The 21796-nt window shown below is 43.9% G+C and overlaps 2 protein-coding genes across 2 annotated transcripts; both read left to right on the top strand.

The window, feature by feature from the left end:
• The first annotated feature begins 431 nt into the window (after positions 1-431).
• LOC102716167 (ankyrin-1-like) lies at positions 432-14835 on the top strand. Its single transcript, XM_040528783.1, has 3 exons — positions 432-1134; positions 10571-11181; positions 14071-14835. The coding sequence occupies exons 1-3, from the start codon at positions 432-434 to the stop codon at positions 14833-14835; spliced, it is 2079 nt and encodes a 692-aa protein (XP_040384717.1).
• A 5059-nt stretch (positions 14836-19894) lies between these two features.
• On the top strand, positions 19895-21653 carry LOC102706330. Its single transcript, XM_040528743.1, has one exon. It carries the CDS (start codon positions 20248-20250, stop codon positions 21352-21354), a length of 1107 nt encoding a protein of 368 aa, XP_040384677.1. The 5' UTR covers positions 19895-20247; the 3' UTR covers positions 21355-21653.
• Positions 21654-21796: the final 143 nt, after the last annotated feature.

Raw genomic sequence — 21796 nt, 5'->3', positions numbered from 1 at the left:
TAGCTAACTATTGTATGCATGGACTATTAGATTGGCTATATATAAATTGGAGCCAGTAGTTTGACTTGCTCTAAGTCTAACTTTCCAGTTGTGCATGGGTTCAGTCTTGCACAGCTTCCCATATCAAACTCTTTTATTTTTTAAAAGAAAGCTCGTCATATTTAGGGGTGGCTCGAGCCCCCGCTCGCTAGATCCTCCGTAAAAAATAGGAAAGAGGGAAAAGAGAAGAAGAGGGAGAGGAAAAAGATAAGAGAGGCCGAAGAAAGAAGAAGGTAACCCGTCCTTAACCTTTGCATCCTGTGTCCGTCGTTAGTCATATTATTAATTATCTATATATATATATATATATATATATATATAGAGAGAGAGAGAGAGAGAGAGAGAGAGCGAGCTCGAAAATTTGTCCAGTCCCTATCGCGGCGGTGACGACGATGGATCCAAGGCTGCTCAGAGCCGCGCGCGGTGGTCACCGCTTGTGGCTGGAGGCTGTTCTGGGCGCCGCCCCGGCGCCGAACCAAGTCGCCGTCAACCTCGTGGATGGCACCGCCGCCGGACCGCCGCCCCCTGCACCGAGACAAGAGCCGCCGCCGCCCTCCGCAGCGCCGCTGCTCCTGGACGTGGCGATGACGACACCGCAGGGAGACTCCGCGCTGCACGTGGTGGCAGCCTCCGGTGACAGCGAAGACTTCCTGAGCTGCGCGCGCACGATCTACCGCACCTGCGGCCGCCTCCTGGATCGGCCCAACGCGAAGGGCGACACGCCGCTGCACAGCGCCGCCAGGGCCGGGAACTCGGAGATGGTCAGGTGCATCCTCGACATGGCCGGCGAGGAGGAGCGCGCCCGGGCGAGAGGCAGGGTGGTGGAGGTGCTGGAGAGGCGGAACAGTCGTGGGGAGACGGCCCTGCACGACGCCGTCAGGGTCGGCGACGAGCACCTCGTCAAGCACCTGATGTCGCTGCATCAGCGGCTCGCTCGTCTTCCCGGCGGCGACGGGATGTCGCCGCTGTACCTGGCGGTCTCGCTGGGCCACGACTCCATCGCGGAGCTCCTGCATCAGCAAGGGGACGAGGAACTCTCCTATGCTGGACCTGCGGGACAAACTGCCCTGCACGTTGCTGTCCTACGAGGTGTAGGTACGTGCGCGAACATATACTCCCTTCACTTTTAATAATTCGTCTTATTATGATTTTATTTGTTATTAAGTGCATTTTAAGTATAATTTATAATTTGTATGTTTGCATAGAACTTTTTAATCATATGAATGACAAGTTATAATTTGTATGTTTGCATAGAACTTTTTAATCATATGAATGACCAAATGTACGCCAAAGAACCAATGATTTCATATGTTAAAAAGGAGGAACTATATATTTTTATCAAATGTCCTATTAATTTATTATCGGAATTTATTTTGTTATTTGTCAATCTTAACTCGTACGGTATATAGCTTAACTCACTCACCTGATATATTGATGTTGATCAGCACGTGACAATATATACCTGGTTTTGGTGACTTAGCCTCTGACATATATATATATATATATATATATATATATATATATATATATATATATATATATATATATATATATGACAAGACTAATATGTGCACCTCCTTAATATAAGCTATTCCACGCCCCTTCCTTCAAAAGCCTCCCAAGACCCATCTTACCTCCCACCATCCTCCCCAGGCCCAAAAACCACCCCCACCTTGTTTAAGAGTTGGTCAAAGAGTTAATCCCGTGGGTCAACTCTTTTATGGACTTCTCCTCATATATATCTAAGCTCACATCTCGTCTCACAGAAATTGTGTAGTAACACGACGACAAAAATACAGTAACACGACGACTAATTTGCAGTAATAATGTCGAAACATATCCATGAGGGATCTACTTTTTTAGAACAATTTTTTCAAATAATATGGTACAAAAGTTCTTAAAAAATAATATATGAGGTGAGGGATAAAGTTGTTTAATGTTGAAAATCTTAACAAATATCTATATATGTGCAGTAATGATGCGTCTCCTATACAGTAATAGCGTTATATTGGTATAAAATATATGTATTGTTACTGCACAATTGCAGTAACGTCATGATAGATGTATAGGAACGTCGCGATATACGTGCAGTGACATGTGTGTTGCACAGTTACAGTAACATCATGATAGAAATACAGTAACATCACGATAGAAATACAGTAACATCGTGACTGTATATCGTTGCTACGATACAACTAATGCATGTGAGAGAGCTAAAAGTATTGTATTCCCAATCTTTATAGAACAATATCTCATGTGTTTTATATTATTTTTTAAAACCGTTTTTACCACATTGGTTAAAAAATGTGATTTAAAAAACTAGATCCATCATGACTATATTTTAACGTTGTTACAGGCGTGTTACTGTATTTTTACCTTCGTGTTACTGTACTTCTTAGATAGACAGGAGTTGACAAAGGTGGGATGTGGAGAAAGGTCAAAGGAGCGGTTTAACCGGCGGGGGAAGGCTTTGACCAGGCTAGTTGAGGGGTCATGGGCCCTTGGAAGGGGGTGGGAGGTGGGTTTGGGCCTTATGAGGAGAGGGGGCATAGAATAGCTTATTTTAGTGGGGTGCACGTATTAGTTTTGCTATATATATATGTAAAAAAAAAATTTGCGTGTCACATCGGACGTTTGACCAAATGTCAGAAAAGGTTTTTGGACACGAATGAAAAAAATGAATTTCATAGCTCGCCTGAAAACCACGAGACGAATCTTTTGAGCCTAATTAATCCACCATTAGCACATGTGAGTTACTATAGCACTTATGACAAATCATGGATTGACTAGGCTCAAAAGATTCATCACACAATTTTCCCTAACTATGCAATTAGTTTTTTCATCTATATTTAGTGCTCCATTTAGATGTCTAAAGATTCGATGTGACGTTTTTAGGAAAAAAGTTTTTGGAACTAAACAGACCCTTTACACGGGTTTGGCACTCCTCAGCATAATAATCCCATATCATATTGGCTATTATATACCTCCATCCGTTTTTTTATTTCACACCGTTGACTTTTCAATTTATTGACCATTTGTTTTATTAAAAATATATAATATATAATTATTTTTACTATGATTTAATTTATTATTAATGAATCTTTAAATATAACTTATAATTTTGTATATTTATATAAGAAGTTTAAATAAGACATTGTCAAATGTAAATATAAAAATCCATAGAATCAAATAAAAAAAGACTAGAGAGAATATATAGGAGTTGATGTGCAACGGTATGCAAAAACGTATTGACCAACATAACTAAGGGATCCTGGCGAAAGGTGACTGGTTGTTTGGTTTCCGGATCTTTTTAACTTGGATGGCTCGATTGTGGATCCGGTGTTAGTTGTTTTGGATCCAATGTTTGCCCGTCTGCTAAGAGTATCTCTAACAATATGGTTAAAATTAGGCTCTTATCTCAATTTAGTCATTCATATGAAAAGATTTATCTCCAAATATATGCACATTTGAATAGAATCTTTATCCTTATTCTCCAAATCCTCTTTTGCTCGTCTTTCAAAAAATAATTCTTCAAATCCTAATGTCACACCCAGAAATTTACACCAAATTTCTGAACAATAGCATGCATTAATCTCGGTCCAGGAATCAGCCCGAATACACACTATGACAAATTAATACACAGCTCCATGACTTAAAAACAAATAAAAACAGTTATCTATCGAAATGCAGCGGAAAAGAAAAACAAGACTATACCATCTAATCTTCAGCTTCAGCTGACAAAGACAGCTCCACACCACAGGCATTCTCGACGGCGGACTGAACCTCACTTCTAACCTTGGGAACAACCTTCTGACTTCTGACTGAAACTCTGGCACTTGCTCTGGTGGGGGAAAAATTAAGCAAGGCTGAGTACAAACCACCGTACTCAACAAGTAACACCCAAGAGAGGAGAATAATGAATGCAATAGGGTATCAAGGAATAGGCTAAGGTTAAATTGCTCAAAGCTGCGGTAATTTAGCAAAACAGTAGATAAAATAGACTGAAATAAAAGTAAAGCAAACATTTAAAATAATCATTCGCTGTCCAACGTTACACCACGTTGCAACAGGCCCAAATCACTGTCTAGCGTTACACCACACTGCAACAGGGTCAACCCTCTGTCCAACGTTAAACCACGTTGCGACAGACCCAAACCACTGCCAACGTTACACCACGTTGCGCAGGGTCAAACCAGTTCCAAGATTGATCAGATTATTAATGGTTGAACTAATCCCAGTGAATCTGTCAGTTCGCCCAATAACCGCGGGCATGGCTATTCGAATAGTTTTACTCTGCAGAGGTGTACAACTTTACCCACAAGACATGGCTCCCAAGCATGTTACCATGCCCCCAACGTATCACTACGATACCTCAGTACGGAAACTATGATAAGACCCTTCACCTAACCCTTCCTAGATAATCACACGGCACTTCAGGTTTCACCCCCTCCTTTAGACCAAGGCAGGCAGTCCCCTCTTGTGCCTTGGTGAATCCGGAAGCAGCAGAGGCTTTCGTTACACCATGATTGTCCGTCCATACTCCATCACGCTCACCCTTGCCTTGGTACATCGAATAGGGACAAGCTAGATTACGAGTCTCATCGTTGCCCATTCTGGCTTGTGGTTAGTACATGTAAGACTTTCACGGTTTTCCGAGAACCGGTCCTTAATTGCCATGGGCACGACTCTCAAAACCATGCACCCACAGCCCACCATAAGCAATATTTTAGTTGTTATTAATCCACATCGGGAGATTAATCATGATCAAAACCATTAAAGGTCTATCAAAGTCTAATCAATAATTAAATAATAATTGTGAGCTAGTTGAACTAAGCATGGCTAAGCATTGCCTAATCCTAATTCTAGTCAAATTAACCCTGGGATTACAATAACAATGAGTGGGAATCAACGGATATAAAGATAATTGCCTAATAGATAAATAAAGTAAATAGATTTGCATAAAGCAATGCATGTCTGAATGTAAAGCGAGGAATTTTATAAACATCGGGTCAATATGATCAAAGAAGACTGCCACTTGCCTTGCTTAGACCCACGAGGAACTTCGGCGACGACTTCGAGAACGAACGGCGCTGCGACGGGGTCAAAACCTACGACAAACAAAGCAAAAACAAGAAAAGCAGACTATAAAACTACTGAAACAGAGAAAGAAACTATTTTTAATAGATTCTTGGCATTTTTCTTGATTTAATGAAACTTGAATGGACCTAAACGGAGACTAGATGAATTAGCTGTGAATTTTAGAACATAAACTGTGTTTTTAAACTAAACAAAAAACCTTATTTGATTTACTGCGCAATTAATTGGAGGGATGACGGCAGCAAGGAGAGAGAGGGAATGCTGACATCCGGGCCCACAAGGCAGTGAGGAGGGGGGGTAAGAGTATGACACGTGGGGTCCACTGCTCGGGTGAGAGAGAGGAAGGGAGGCTGACCGCCTGGCCCCACGGGTCAGCGAGAGAAAGGGAGAGAGAGAGGGGATTGTCGGGCGGGGCCCACATGTAGGTGAAGCAAGGGACAGACAGGTGGGGCCCATAACCCATAGAGAGGTGGTGACCGGCGGGTGGGCCCCACCGATCATTGAAAGAAAGCAGAGGAGGGAGGGGGTCGCCCAGGCGAACAGAGGGGAACAGGCGGCGATGGTGCTTGGCCGGGCAGCGGCGTGGTGGCGACGACCGGCGACCGGCGTGGTGGCGGAGCAGTGTTCGGCGGCGGACGACGGAGGCGGCGCTAAGCAGCGGCACAGCTAGGCGGTGGCCATAGAAGAGAGGAGGCGCATGGCCGACGACGGCGAGGCGACCGCGGGGAAGAGCGGCGGCGGCAGCGGCGCGAGCGTAGCGGCGTGAGCATGAGCCGAGGAGGAAAGAGAGAGGGGAAGGGAGGCGGCGACGACAGCCGGGGAGAAAGATGCGGTGGCCTCGGCGGAACGGTGGCCGAGCGGCGGGAAAAACGACGGAGAGGAGAGAAGAGGGGGACGATGGCGACGGCCGGAAGAAGGAAGACGGCGGCAGAGGAGATGGCGAGGCACGTGCGGTGATCGACGTCCGGCGGTGAAGACCGTCGACGGGCGACGACACGGAGCGGCAATGAGAGGCAGGCGTGAGGGAGATCGAACGGGGCGGCGGCGGCCGGGAGGAGGGGATCTAAAGGTGGTGGCCGACGCATAGGGCGGGGAGGTGGTTATCGATGGTGCGGTCGTTGCGAGCGCGCGGATAGGGCGGCGGCGGTCGACGGCGGTTAGAGACCGCGTCATGCACACGGGCAGCGGAGTTGGAGTCAGCGGCGGCTTCGGCGTGGGAAATCCGGAGGGCGCGTAGGGGAACACGGCGTGCACACGGGCGCGAGCGAAGCGAGGCGCAGCGGCTGGCGGCAGGGAGGCACGCGCGGCCATGGCAAATGTATGTTTGCATAGAACTTTTTAATCATATGAATGACCAAATGTATGCCAAAGAACCAATGATTTCATATGTTAAAAAGGGAGGAACTATATATTTTTATCAAATGTCCTATTAATTTATTATCGGAATTTATTTTGTTATTTGTCAATCTTAACTCGTACGGTATATAGCTTAACTCACCCGATATATTGATGTTGATCAGCACGTGACAATATATATATATATATATATATATATATATATATATATATATATATATGACAAGACTAATATGTGCACCTCCTTAATATAAACTATTCTACACCCCTTCCTTCCAAGGCCTCCCAAGGCCCATCTTACCTCCCACCATCCTCCCTAGGCCCAAAAACCACCCCCACCTTGTTTAAAGGTTGGTTAAAGAGTTAATCCCGTGGGTCAACCCTTTTATGGGCTTCCCCTCATATCTATCTAAGCTCACATCTCGTCTCACAGAAATTTGTAGTAACACGACGACAAAAATACAGTAACACGACGACTAATTTACAGTAACAATGTCGAAACATATGAATCCGGAGGGCGCGGCAGGGGAACACGGCGTGCACATGGGCGCGGGCGAAGCGAGGCGCAGCGGCTTGGCAAGGCGGCGCGAGGCAGCAGCTGTCGGCGGGGAGGCACGCGCGGCCATGGCACGATAGAGAGCGGAGACGTGGCAGCGCTAAGCGGCAGGACGGCGTGGCAGCGCTAAGCGGCAGGACGGCGCTGCGACGCGGCAACACGGCGAGGTGCGGCGCGACGGGATGGGTGCGCGGGCGCCAGGCGGCGACCAGTAGTGCGAGCGGCATGGCGCGGCGCAGCGCGGTCGAGCAGCGACGAGTGGCTACGCGGTCGGCACAGCGAGGTGACGCCGGCCCGAGAGCGGGGCGGTGGTGACGGCGAGCAGCGGGAACACGAGGGAGGAGTGAGGTGGTGGCGTCGGCCAAGCGGCGACGCAGCTTGGCGGCCGAGCGGCGGACGCGACCGGAGCGGCGGACGCGACTGGAGCGGCGGCGCACGACGATGGCGCAACCGGAGCAGTGGCGCATGACGACGGCGCAACCGGAGCGACGGCGACAGGCACGGCGTCGCGACATGAGCGTGGGCGGAGAGCGGCGCAAGCAGAGGCAAGGTGAGGCGGCAAGGGGTGCGGCCGACGGTGCGACGTGGAGGGGCCGGTGGCGCGGCGTGGCGGGGAAGCTGCGCGCGTGCGGTGCAGCACAGTGCGCGACGAGGCAGCAGCCCCGGCAAGGGCGTGACGCAGCTCGGTGCAGCGGCGAGCAAAGGACGGGGACGACCCCGACAGGTGGGCCCACCTGTCGGTGTCCAGATGAGAAGGGAGGTGGTCTGGACTTGGCATGCGCGTGGTGGCTGTGGGCCGTGGCTCAGCCTACGCGCGGGAGAGAGGAGGGGTCGATGGGAGAGAGGCTGAGGCGAGCTGAGCGACCAGTGGCTGACGGTAGGCCCAGTGGAAGGGAAGGAGAGAGGAGTGGACAAGGGAGGCGATGTGGACTTTGAGCGCGGGTTGGGCCGCGGCTCGGGAAATTGAGAACAGAACGCATATTCGCAAAACATAACTAAATCGTGCACGATCAGAGATTCGTACGATGAATCAGATCCGAAACGCGAAACCGTGAACTGTTAATGGAACAACGGCAGGATCTAACGACCCGTTAAATCGAAATTTAACGACTCGCTAAACCGAAAACCAAATGACTTTAACATAAAACCAATCTACGTGTACGAAATTGAATTTCATACTGTAGATCAATCTCATGCTAGCCAAAAGATTAGAAAATCTAAGCAATTACACGGTAGATTAATTTAGATTGATTCGCAAGAATAAAATATATGGAAACCTGAAGATTGGTGACAGATTAGATCGGCTTTCGCTGCTGCGAATAGGGATGGAGGTGCACAGGAGAGGGAGACGAGGGAAAGAGGCCAGGTTGTGGGGGGTATTTATAGGGAGAGCTATAGATAAATCTAGTTATCCATCTCCTATTAAAAAGGAATAGATAAGGTTTCAAAAGTGATAAGAATTAGAGTCCTAATTAATTGGGATTAGTTTTGAGAGAGGTGGAGATCGGCTCACGGCTAGAAGGAGGAGTTGGGGTGATCGCACAAGGAGGAGGGCAGGGAGGGAGTACGACAGGGGGAGGTGGAGGTGGAGTTCGGCCAGGGAGGGGAAAAAGAAAAGAGAGAAAGAAAAGGGAAAAAGGGAAAAAGAAAGAGGGAAAAAAGAAAGGAAAAAGGAACGAGGGGAAAAAAGAAATCGCCTCCAATTTTGCTGATTTTTATTAAGTTTATTTGAACAAATTTTATTGACTGCAATTCAAATTTAAATCCTGTTAATAATTTTAAATGCTTTCGGGATATTTTAGAACATCCGAAAAGCTTCCAATTAAATTAAATTAATTTACACCGGGTTTTTCTCCTGAACTTTAATTATCAAATTATTTTTAATACATTATTTAATTAATTCTTGGCTTAGGTAAAACTCAGGACGTGACACCTAACGACTAGTTACCATTATCTAAATTGTAGAAACTCCATCATCCAATAGACTCTCCATATTCATTTTTTAGAAAGTATGGGCCATCCTTGTGGGATACATAGATAGCCTTCCAACTTGGTGGGAATGAGATTTGCTAGATTTGGCCATTGAGCAGGAAAGTTTAGTCATTCTAATACCATGTCAAGTCATATGACTAGTCTATCAAAGGTTAGTTTTACAATATAATTTCTAAAATTTAGTATAATGAGTTATTTAATCATTCTCTTGGAGATTCTCTAGAAAGTTATATATTTATTTCCCTAAACCCCAAATTCCTAAAGGACTCGAAGATAATCTCGTGTCTTCTCATAGAGTATTAGTCTAGTCTAAGTAGTTCTATGTAATTCTATCATAGTCAGATGTGACTGCCCCTTAGGGCATATTCAAAGGTAGAGCCCATTATCGACATCTGATCCACGTCAGCAATAAGAACATATTTTATGATACGTACAAATGTAGAGTCAGGTATAGTTTCTTAATTAATATAATAAAACATTTTTTATTACACTAGTTTCCCTTTTTATCTATCGTCATGCAAGGAAGTTTTCTTTTTATCTACCCTCATGCAAGGAAGTTTACTTTAATAAATGCTAAAAATCTACTCTAAGTCGTTGTCATACATGACAACACCTTTTGTCTCTCATTACTTCTCTTTCCTCCACATCACCATATTTGCTTACGTGACGATCGAGAGAGTTGGGTAATAAGCACCTTTGTACGTGCCCTTATTTCTTCTATAAAACATCACATATTTTATGGGGCATCTTTATATGTGTTTTTGTATGTGTATTTTTCATGTTATCATATGTCAGTCTGGCGTTTTAGGTATGTTTAGATTCATTTATTGATCGGTATATATTGCTTTCATTTATATCTGTATTTATTAGCATTTATATAAATGTAACTAATATTGAAAAGTCTTACATTATGGAACAAAGGCAACATTTGTCTTTGGAGTTATACATGGACATTGAGAATGTATATAAAGTAAAGTGGTGGATGATTACGGTTGGTTGAGATGATGAACTGGTGGAGAAATTAAATAGGGGTGGTTGTGATTTGTTATGATGATATATGTATTGCTATATTTTAGGACAAATTTGATTGTTAATTATATTATAAATATGCTGTAGAATGTAGAATTTACTTTAGTTGCTTTTATTAAATAATAAAGATGCATTCCCATGGGTTTCTAATCGTGTTTTTTTAGTTCCATAGTAAAAATTTACCCGAACAGAGTACAGTATATTCATTTCCAAGCTATAATTTTCATTAATGAAATAAAGAACATTCGTGTGAACAAGTAAAGAATACAACCATAGATGCATAGAGAAAAATCGAACACCCTCATCTTTTGGCTTTAATTTATACTTATAAATCAAAATTTAAATTTTTATCTAAAATTTGAAGTTGATTTTAAGTTTTTTTTATTGAACTTTATTTTCTAGTCTTGGCTTTTAATTCACTGAAAACATACAAACAAAATTTTTATTTTGCAAATACGCCTTTCACCACCTGGTTTATCCACCTTGCTTTGTAAATGAAAGAAATGACAGAAAAGATACTGCAATGGAACAAGGGGCTCACCGGCGAAGCTGACGCATCCGGCAGCACGGCGCTCCACTTCGCAGCCTCAGCGGACGGAGCAGAGATCGACCTCGAGAACAGTTCACTCCTCCGGTGGATCCGCTTGCGATGGCCGTGCTCGTGCCATGGCCGCCGGACATCAACCCAAGCTCTACTGAAAGCCGACCCATCCTTGCCCTGCCGGCCGGACAGCAACGGGGAGTACCCCATACACGTCGCGGCGTCCATGGGCAACCTCAAGCTCGTGGCCCTCCTCCTCCGCAAGTGCCCGGAGTGCGCCGGCCTTCGCGACGCCCGTGGGAGAACCTTCCTCCACGTCGCCGTCGACCAGAGGAGGGAGGAGGTCGTGGAGTTCGCCACCGACGGCGACCAGCTGCCGGCGGCCATCCTCAACGCGCAGGATGACGACGGCAACACCGCGCTGCACCTGGCAGTCGTCAGCGGGGTCCTAAATGTGTTCTGCTACCTGCTACGGAATAGCAGGGTGTTCTTGGATCTTCCCAACAATGGCGGCCTCACTCCGGCTGACCTGTGTAGGAGCACCATTCCTGCTGGGCTTCACTACAAAACGGTAAATCATTTTCACTTCACACCCTCCCAGGTTTCTAATTAACGTACACGTTAATCGAAAAGAAAAGGCTTAGAGGTATAATACTTCACGCACCATACATTTGGTGCCATCCATGATGCCAATTTGTCTCAAATTTCTAAAAACATATTCTTCGTGCGATAGAGAGGGAGCATGTAAATTTGTTCACTTTTTACGGTACATAGCTACTAATTCTAATGTGACGGTAGTAGGGACCAGTACAATTTAATCACATATAACCAGTGGCAAAGCTAGAACAGAAATTACCAGGGATCCAACACATACTAGTTATTTAATTTTTGTAATTATACATTAACTAATATGATATAATTTAGTAAAAATCGGATAATTTACCCAGGTCCTTAGACCCCGGGAGGATGACTATAGGTTCGTCCCTGCATATAACTAATCCTTCTACTTCGGTAATTCTTGTTGTTTTTAGAGAACGGCACAGTCTTCTGAATCTATCTTTAATTATGATTTTCTATTACAATATAAGCAAAAGTTAAACAAATGTTTAATTTTTTATTATAGTATGCTCTTTATGATTTGTCTATACATGTTGTCATACTATTTTCAAACTAAATATTTTAAATGCTATTATTAATAGTCCAAGTTTAAAATGTTTTCCTACATAATTATACAAAATACCAAGAGTTATAGAACTAGGGGGACCAGTTGATTTTCATGGGTATTTATAGCATGTTATTTCATACTTAACTAGTGTTATTTTCATCATTTAGTTATGTACTGAAAGTTTGTAACATGCCATATGACATGTGAATTTATCATACCCAGTACTATATATCTAAGCTATAGTTTTACACTTTTAGTCCAAAATTTCTACTATGCACACTACATGGCAGAGAAATACACAAATTGAATATAAACAACTAACAAACCATAATCACTCTAGCAATGGCGTAGCTAGGAATTTTTTATCGGGTAGTCCAAACTCTAACGTCTCAAGTCAACATAACACACACATACTTTTTAGCACCGCAATGATATATATATATATATATATATATATATATATATATATATATATATATATATATATATATATATGAGTACAAATTCAATTAAAATACGATAAAAATATAGAAAACATCTTACAACATCGATAATTAACTAATTTAACAAGCAACTTTAAAATGTACAAATATTATACAGATAACTGGTTCAAATAAGAATCTGACCATTCATAAATCATTTGAGCAGTAACAATAAGGAATTTATCCATTCACTTTGAGATATTGAGAAAATGAATAAGGATTTGAGATTTTTAGATTTGTGTCACCTTGGATTGGAGTTGGATATTATGGACCTAACTGAGAATGTGAGGTAGGAAGCTAGAGGCCAGAGGCCTGATGCAGGGGGCAGGGACGAGACAAGTGGACTGGCAAGGTAGCACGGCGTGCCACACCAACGGTGACCACGAATGGCAACCCTGGGGTGGGGGTGGACTCCAGGGAGTGGGCGACCGGTGGACACCCAAGTGTCCGACGAGCGAGTGCCAAGAGGGCAACAAGCCGATGATCAGGGAAGCTCTACGAGATTTGGAGACAAGAGCAGATGGCGGTCCACGGGGAGAGAAGAGGGAGGAGGTCAGGAGGGTGAGAGTGAGGCGGCGGCGTTCTGCCCAATATCGCCTTTCCTACCACCAGTGGGAAGAAGGTAGTGATCTTCGTCTTCGGTGGGAGGTCCGGATTCCGCATCCACATCCAGCACAGGAAGATGGCAGATTGGCAGTGTTTTGCCTATACACCATTTCCTCCTCAAATTCTACCTAATGAAGTCAATTTAAATTGATTCATACTTTATTGGGGGTTATTTCTCTTAGTTTTTCTTTTGTACGTTTATTATACTTAAGAAAGTATCCCAAGGGTGATAAAAAAAAGCATTGGGATATCATTTGGCCCTACAACTAACCGAGCTCCATTATATTTGTGTTATTGAGCTTCGAGGCCACTGCCACTGTCGATGATTCATGCTAAGCGCCTTGGCTGCCACTACCATGGGCCTTTGAGTCGCTGCGCGATGCACCTCCAGTCATCATACGAAAGTGAGGTGGGAGACGTGAGAGAAACAAGATGGGAGAGACCAAGAGAGACGGGAGCGAGATATACAGTAGAGTAAGAGACTGACATATGGGCCAATCGAATTTTTTTTTTGAACCTTTATAGCACATTGCTGACTGGTTTGACACGCGTGCGACACACATGGGATTGAAACCATCATGTACTGATGTACCGTCCTTAGGGAAGTGATGAAAAGTTATAAAGTTCAGTATTGGAGTTGAGAAGGGTAAATCAAATTTATATGATAGTTGAAGGGCCGGGTGAATCAGATTTAACCGTATTTTAAAAGTAAAAAAACTCCTATTTACCCTTAAACTATTGCATTCATCCAAACTTTGTCCCTTAGTTAAGATAATAGACACATTTTCACCACTTCTCTCTTTAAGCTAGATGTTACCCTCAGGATAATGCGAAATGGTTTTAACCTATGTGTCGTCCTAGTGAGCAGGACAAAATACTCAGTTCAAGTATATTCAACTATCTCATAAAATGAAACTTTTAGGTAGATTTTTGACTAATTTTCCAATTTACGTTAATAAAGTTGTCGTAGATCTACTCATGTTTATCTTTTTCTAGTGCAGTTAACTAAAGGGCAAAGTGGTAATTTGAGCTATTTTCCTAATTGTTGTTCACAAGTCTAACACCCTCATACGGCATATTCGAAAATGAAAAATAATTTATAACTAAAACTTTTAAATTTAAACTTAAAAATTTAAATTTTAGCTTATAAACATAACAAATGGGAATAATAATCAATCAACTAATGCATGCATATTCGTTCACGCAGAATGCGCGAACGTGGATACTCTGGTCCCTGGTGGTAGCGAAAGCCTCCGGCGGCAACATCCGGCGCGATCACTTCCAGCAGCAGTACGTGCCCAAGCTTGACGAGAGCACCGAGTCCAAGAAGATGACGGAGTCGGCGCAGATCCTGGGCATCGGCTCCGTCCTCGTCGCGACCGTCGCCTTCGCGGCGGCTTTCTCCCCGCCCGGCGGCTACGCAGCCGGCGACGGGAATGGCAGCCTCGCCCCCGGAACTCCAGCTCTGGCCGGGCGGTACGCCTTCGACGCGTTCATGTACGCCGTCGCGGTGGCGTTCACCTGCTCCATGCTCGCCACCTTCAGCCTGATCTACGCCGGCGCGGCGGCGGTGGATTGGACCATCCGGCACATCTACTTCAAGCATTCCCTGTCGTGGATGCGCAAGTCGACGAGGAGCCTGCTGGTGGCCTTCGCCCTCGGTGTCTACCTGGTCCTGGCCCCGGCCTCCCGCGCCACCGCGATCGGCGTCTGCGTGTTCACCGCCGGCACGCTGCTCTTCAGGAACAGGGAGGTGGTGCGGATGATCGTCTGCGCCCGCGTGTTGCAGAGGAGGATGGGGGTCGCGGTGCTCGCGAAGATTGGGGTCCCGATCGCCTTCGACCTGGTGAAGTCCAACCTCGTCTACCTCGTCATCTTCGGTGCCCCCTTGTGGACTCCGCTATGCGTGCTGTTTTTTGTCTGGAGGCTATCGCCAAAGATACTAAGATATATCCACAGAAAGTTGATATGATCGATGATGGGGTGAACACCTTTCATTTGGTGTGCTGATGTTGGTTTATCCGTGTATTATTTCGTTTTCAAGGTTTAATTATATCGGAACTTCCGTACTTAACACGTGTCACATGTGCACTGAGCTTGTATGAAGGATTTTAATAGTGAGTAAATCTCACAAAATTACCGGACCCTAATTCAAAATAGTAGCAAAACATCAACGGGTTTAGACTTTATACAGTACCGACGGAATGCAATGTGTCCTGTTCTGGTCTACTCATCTGGTTATAATTATAGGAAAATTAAGCAGAGGAGAAACACAGCTTCTCATATGCGTGGTGACATTGTGACAATAAGATATATCGACGCTCTCTCGAGCATTGACCTGCTTAATTCCATATCTTCTCTCCCATCGAACGATCTCAACGTATTGATCGAACGCACGATGGTCGATGGATCCCAGGTTGCTCAGAGCGGCACGGTGCGGCGACTGCGCGCAGCTGGAGGCTCTACTTCTGGGCACCGGCGCCGCCGCCGCCGCTGCCGCGACAGCAAACCAAGTTGCCATCGACGTCGCGTCTGCACCCGAGCGTGCTCGGCCCGCGACGGCGGCGCAGCCGCCGGTCCTCCTCCTGGACGGGCCGACGACACCGCGGGGAGACTCCGCGCTGCACGTGGTGGCGGCCTCGGGCGACGGCGAAGCGTTCCTGCGCTGCGCGCGCACGATCTACCGCAGCGCCGGGCACCTCCTGGACCGCCCCAACGCGAGGGGGGACACGTCGATGCACTGCGCCGCCAGGGCGGGCAACGCGGCGATGGTCCGGTGTCTCCTCGAGATGGCCAGGGAGGAGCAGCGGCAGCTCGCCGGCGCGCGAGGCAGGGTGGTCGAAGTGCTGGAGAGGCAGTCGTGAGACGGCGCTGCACGACGCCGTCAGGCTCGGCGACGAGCGGCTCGTCGGCCACCTGATGTCGGTGCACACGCCCGCCCTGGGGCAGGGCGAGCGGTGCAACCGCCCAGGGCCCCGCCGAGCCGAGGGCCCCCTGACCTTGCATACTTAGGGTGTAATTACATATTTTCCATTGTTAGTTATGTACTGCGTCCTACGTGTCATACAACTTTGTCCATGGAAAGCAAGTTCGCTACATGGACGAGTTCAACCAGCATGCATGGCTCTATCCTCAAGACAATTATCACTAATTTTAGTGCTACAATTACGGGATAAATGGATGTCATTGATTATGTTCCCACAAACACTTAAAAAAATTGACATAATTGTTAATGATTTTCTATTCATTAATTCATAGCACTAGAAGCTGTTGTCTCTAGGTATGATGGACAATTTGCACATGTATTGAGTAGTCATAAACCCACACCAATGCTCACCCTTTGCGATGATCTCGTGTATTTTCTCTATTTTATATTATAAGATTTTCTAGTTCTGTTTGAACTTATGTGCAAGTTAATATATCTCAATATGTATACAAAAGACATATACATATTTATCTATAAATAAATCTAGCCAGAATTTAAAAAAATAATATAAAACGAAACAAATAATATGTAAGTTCAACCGAAGCATCCACCTTTCCATATCTTAAGAGGAAGGGGAAGGAGACAAAGGGTCGCGTTCGTTAGAGGAGGGGATAAGTTAATTTACCCAGCATGAAAAACGTAGTAATAGATTAGTACATAATTAATTAATTATTGAAAAAATAAAATATATTAATATGATTTTTTAAAACAACTTTTCTATAGAATTTTTTTTAAAAAAATACACGTTTAGCGGTTCGGTTAGTGTGCGCACGGAAAATGAGAGAGGTAAATAAGTTGACTAATTCGGCTCGGGAGAGATATGCGTGCCAAAGAACGTACCATGTACTGCCTTTTGTTTTATCTACTTTAAGTGCTGTACAAATCTACTTGCTGTGAGCCTTGTTGTTGCGTGACGCCACCGGGTTTCCCACGATTCAGAAGGAAGCGTTGCGATCATGATGGACACGGCCGGGCTAATTAATCTTTCTTTTGTTGAAAATTACCCACTTCTAAAGGAGGCTTACATCTTAATTAATTCTTTTATTCGGAGTCTCGTGATCAACTGATCATTGTTTAAAACTTGGGCAGTTTATTTTTCTTAGGAAATATTTATGTATTGACAGTACGTGTTGTGTATAAATTTCATAAGTTATAAACAATCCGTCTCAAATTTATTTGTAACGGCACGAAAATGAGGATGGAGTAATATTCCATGTACCCATGCTTTAATATGTTTCATTAGTGTTTTTTGCTGATCTAACAACGGTGATGAATTGTGCCTGTTAACTCGTACGCTTTTTCATGCTTTGGAATCGGATACGCTAAAGTAGCCTACCTTTGTTAGAAAGACATCCATATTTTGATATTTTGATTAGCTCTTCTTTATATCCCATGGCATGGTCACTGGCAGATGCTATAATACTCCCTTTGGTTGTAATGTTTGACCCTATTAATTTTTAATACATGTTTTATTATTTGTTTTATTTAAAAATATTATGTAACTACCATTTATATACTTTAATAAAAAAAGGTTATGGTATATTTTATCATTACATATACTTTGAGATTTACTCATATTTTTGAATTTTTACATAATTTCTTTAATAAATTGAACGGTTAGATATATATAAAAATCAACTGAGGAACCAGAACCGGAGTAAGTGTTTGTTTTGTTACCTCACGGTTTGGTTGCACGTCTGCACAAGAAAAGGTCAGAGCAGAGCAAAGCTGAATTAAGGAGGCCACTGACTTCTGCTTACCCGCAAATTAAGCTCTGACCTTTTCCTTTCACCTTCTTTCTTGTGTTCTTTTTGGATCCCTTGTTATGGAGCTTGCAGGCATGCTTAGTGTTTGTGGCGTGAAAGAAAGTGAAATTTTACTGTTATTAAGCATGATTATAGTAGAGGTCCAGTACTTCCAAAGAGAAGGAAGAGACTTGTTTTCATTTTGCTCTTGCCGTACTTACCCTGCTGCCTTTTGTTCCACATCTATATATACTCATGGAAGTTGGAAGTACATCGGGAGAAGGGGTAAACAAAAAAAGATACAAGTATTTATGGGGTTGTATATTTGTAGAATTAGTGGTTCTGTGTAAAAAAAATGCTGATTTAAGCTTAGCAGCCTTATCTTTTCACTTTTGTTTATGTTTATAATCTAAAATTTAAATTTTTAACTTTAATTTTGAAGTAGATTTTAATGTTTTTTATCGTAGTTTATTTTCTAGATTTGACTTTTAGATTAGGAAGAATACACATATAAAAATTTTATTTATAAATATGTTGTTTAACTTTTTTCTGCATAAGTCAAACAGTCACCTCTGGAAAAATATTATGACTCATGAAAACACAACCCTCTAGAAAACACAAGAATAACAAAATTGCACTTGGACCAGAAGTCTATGTGTCACACTCAAGTTACATGCGGATAGACTGATACATAGTTGGCTTTCTGGTCATCAGACTATCTAAACACCTGCGATTAGACTACAATTTATTATCCGGTCTGATCAACCAAACACTTTGCGATCACACTGGCCTTTTAAGAGCATCTCCAACAGATCATCTAAATTTAATCATCTATATCTTTATTTAGATGATCATCTAAAACAATTTTATTCTCTATATCTCTTTGTACTCTAACAGATTATTCATATATGATATCCTCCGTATTTCTTAGGAGGACGAAGAGAACATACAAATATAGAGTTTCTCTCTCCAAATATGGATGATATCTAAAAATAAAGAATGAGATAGATGTTTTATTGGAGCTTAATCTTTACCTTTCATTATCTATTTTTAGATAGAAGGTGAAATAGATAAACTGTTGGGATACTCTAATTACGTGAAGCCTTTGATCTATATCTAAATATATATAGCCTAATTACCTTTGGTTTAATGTCCAATTTAATTGTCAATACATACAAGTGTACATAAAGTCGAACTTGGCCACCTGGGTCCTTTGGAAAATAGATAAAGATCGTTTTTTTCATATTTCTAGAGTTGTGATTGTTAAAGGTGATGTGCCCCTTCGGGATAAAAATGACAAACTTCCTCACGTAATCGCATCAGCTGAGTTAATTAGAGTACCCGTAATGTACTGCTCCATTGTACAACAAAAATATAAATCATCACACTTGACATCCCACCTCAGTTTTGTCCAGTACTAAAACCTAAAATTGTCCATCGCTAAAACCTGAAATCCATTGACAGTTTGCCACAACGTATAAAATACTACATGCATGCATATGTCCTAGGAGTGCAGGAAAACAGATCCAATTGTAAAATGGAACTGTATTTTTTTCGTTCTGATTTGTTAGTTTATTTGTACTATACATGCATCAAATTCAATCTTGCAGGTAAGTTAGAACATACTCCCTTCGTTTCACAGTATAAGTCTTTCTAGCATCACCTAGATTTATATGGATGCTAATGAATCTAGATACATATATAAATTATATACATTGATCATCCACGAATGATTTAGGTAAGGCTAGAAAGACTTACAATATAAAACGGAGGTAGTACATGACATAATAATATGCATTATTATTGCTGTAATTAAGTTTTTAATTAGTAATTACTTGAATCGCATAAATATAAAGACACACGCCCTCAAGAACTTAAAACACTTCCCTTAATAAGATAGTTAGAAAGCCATGTTCTTTTGCCATTTTCAATTTTAGATTTTTTTATTGGCATGTTTCCCAAGCTGTTAAACAACATATTTTGTGAAAAATATTGTTACTCATCTAACCTTTTTAAAATAAAGTTTCAACTTTATGGTGGCTAATTTAATTGTTTATACCCTCAAATAACTATTATAAAATCAAACAATCTAGAAAAATCTAATAATTCTCATAAGAAAACAGCAACACACCTATAAAGGGTGTGTCATATTTTTTTTCCTAAAGAAGGCAGCAAAGGGCCCCATGCATCCATCCATCCATCCTTACAAGTCAATCCATAAGTTACTAGTAGTTGCCACTACATCCAAATCAAAGACCTGGCTAGCTAAAGCCCCAAATTAAGGTTGTTTGGTTGGTGAGTTGTCTCCAAACTCCAAAACAACCTCCTCACATCTTCACAACAAATACCAAAACTCAAAAGAGAAAAGTGCTAATTAAGTAATCTAAAGGTAAGGTTGGTGCATGCATGGAATAGTATGGATAACTATCCTCTTGCTTCACTCATCCTCATCTTTTCTTTCAAAAAAAAAAAACAACCTTGCCTAGTCCTCCAAGAAAACCCAAGTTTGCTACCATGCAAAATGTATATGCAAAATTGCACCACATAAAGATGAAAAGATGATCCATTTCGATCGTTTCATCGTTTGCTTGTTTGATCCTCTGATTCTTGATTCTTTGGTGTTGTGTATGCGTGAATTGAAACTTGAAAGACCATGAGATGTCTGAGGCTTGCAGGTGGTGGTCGCCGGCGATGCCAGCTCCTCGGCGGCGACACCGCCGCCTTCTGCGCGTCTCTGGTGGATGGGCTCGCGCATCTGGAGAGGACGCTGCTGCGTGATGAGGACGATGGCGATGGTGGGGGTGGGGGTGGTGATGGGGGTGGGGCGGTGTCGATGAGGTGGTGCGCCGACGCCATGAGGATGGTGATGCGGATGCAGCGGGAGCTGCTGGTTATGTTCAAGAAGGCCGACGTGCCGGTGGGCGGCGCCGTTTCCTACGGTGGCGGTGGAGGAGGAGGCGGCGGCGGCGACGATGGCGGCGGGTGCTGGTTCGAGCACTACATGCAGGAGACGGCGGCGCTGCTGGACTTCTGCAACGCGTTCAAGTCCGCCGTGTCGCGGCTGCACCGGTACTGCATGGTCGTCGACTTCGCCGCGCAGGTCGGCTCCCTCGTCGCGGACGACGGCTCGTCCGGCGGGTGGCTGCAGGAGGATCAGCCGGCCGACGACGCCGTCCGCGACAGGCTGTCCGACGTGAGGGCGGTGGTGAGCGAGGCGGAGCGGCTAGCGAGGAAGATCATGTCCAGCACCAGCAGCGCCGGCGGCGACGACGACGACGACGCCAGCGGCATGGTCGTCGTCATGCTCGTTGCCAAGATCACCATGGCCGTCGTGTCGATGTTCGTGCTCCAGGCTCTCACCTCGCCCATCATCCCCCTCGCCACCGACGACCGCTGCACCTTCGGCCACGCCGCCGTCCCGGTCCCGGAGCTCCAACCATGGCGCGAGTCCCTGTCCGTGATCACCGACCGGTTCCCGCGGCGGCCGAGCGTCGCCGAGCACGAGAGGGTGGCTATGGTGGTGAGATCAATGATGGTCAACACCAAGACAGAAGGATCAGAGACTGATGAAAATGGCAAGCAACAAGAAGATGAAGATGAGATGGTGAGACATGTTGAGCTTCTAAGAACAAGATCAGGTGAGCTCAGAGAAGGTGTGGAGATGTTTGATTGTGTTTTGGATGAAGTCTTTGATGAGGTGATCAAGGGCAGGAATGAGATGCTTGGTATCTTCAGAGACAAGGCCCTGACATTGGGGTGAAGTTTTAGATGCAGCCTCTGAAATTAAATTTAACCTTGTGCAGTCTTGAAAGATTCATAATGATTCATGATGTAACTGGGTGGATGCTAATTGACTGATCAATTGGATTTGTTTTGTTGAGGAGAGGGTAGGGGTTCTTGCAATGTGTGAGTTTGTGTTTATGAAGGTGTTTATATCTGCTGTTTCTTTATATTTTCTTATCTTCTTTGGTTTGTAACTTGTTTGACATTGGTGATGTACTGATCAATAAAGCACATGATGTTAAGGTATGTATTATATCTGTCAAAAAAAAGTTTAAACACCAGATGCAATTTCACATCCATGTTGCAGTTGAAGCAAAAGGAATGATGGATGTTCAGTCAAAGTGAAATGAAGTTCAGAGAACAAAACATAAACAGATGATCACTCCTCTTCATGTTGAAAGAATGCCCATTTACATTGA

This window comes from Oryza brachyantha, chromosome 11 (assembly GCF_000231095.2).
Source record: "Oryza brachyantha chromosome 11, ObraRS2, whole genome shotgun sequence".
Lineage (NCBI taxonomy): Eukaryota > Viridiplantae > Streptophyta > Magnoliopsida > Poales > Poaceae > Oryza > Oryza brachyantha.
The sequence above is the reverse complement of the archived record's forward strand: the minus strand, read 5'-3'. Positions and strand labels throughout refer to the sequence as shown.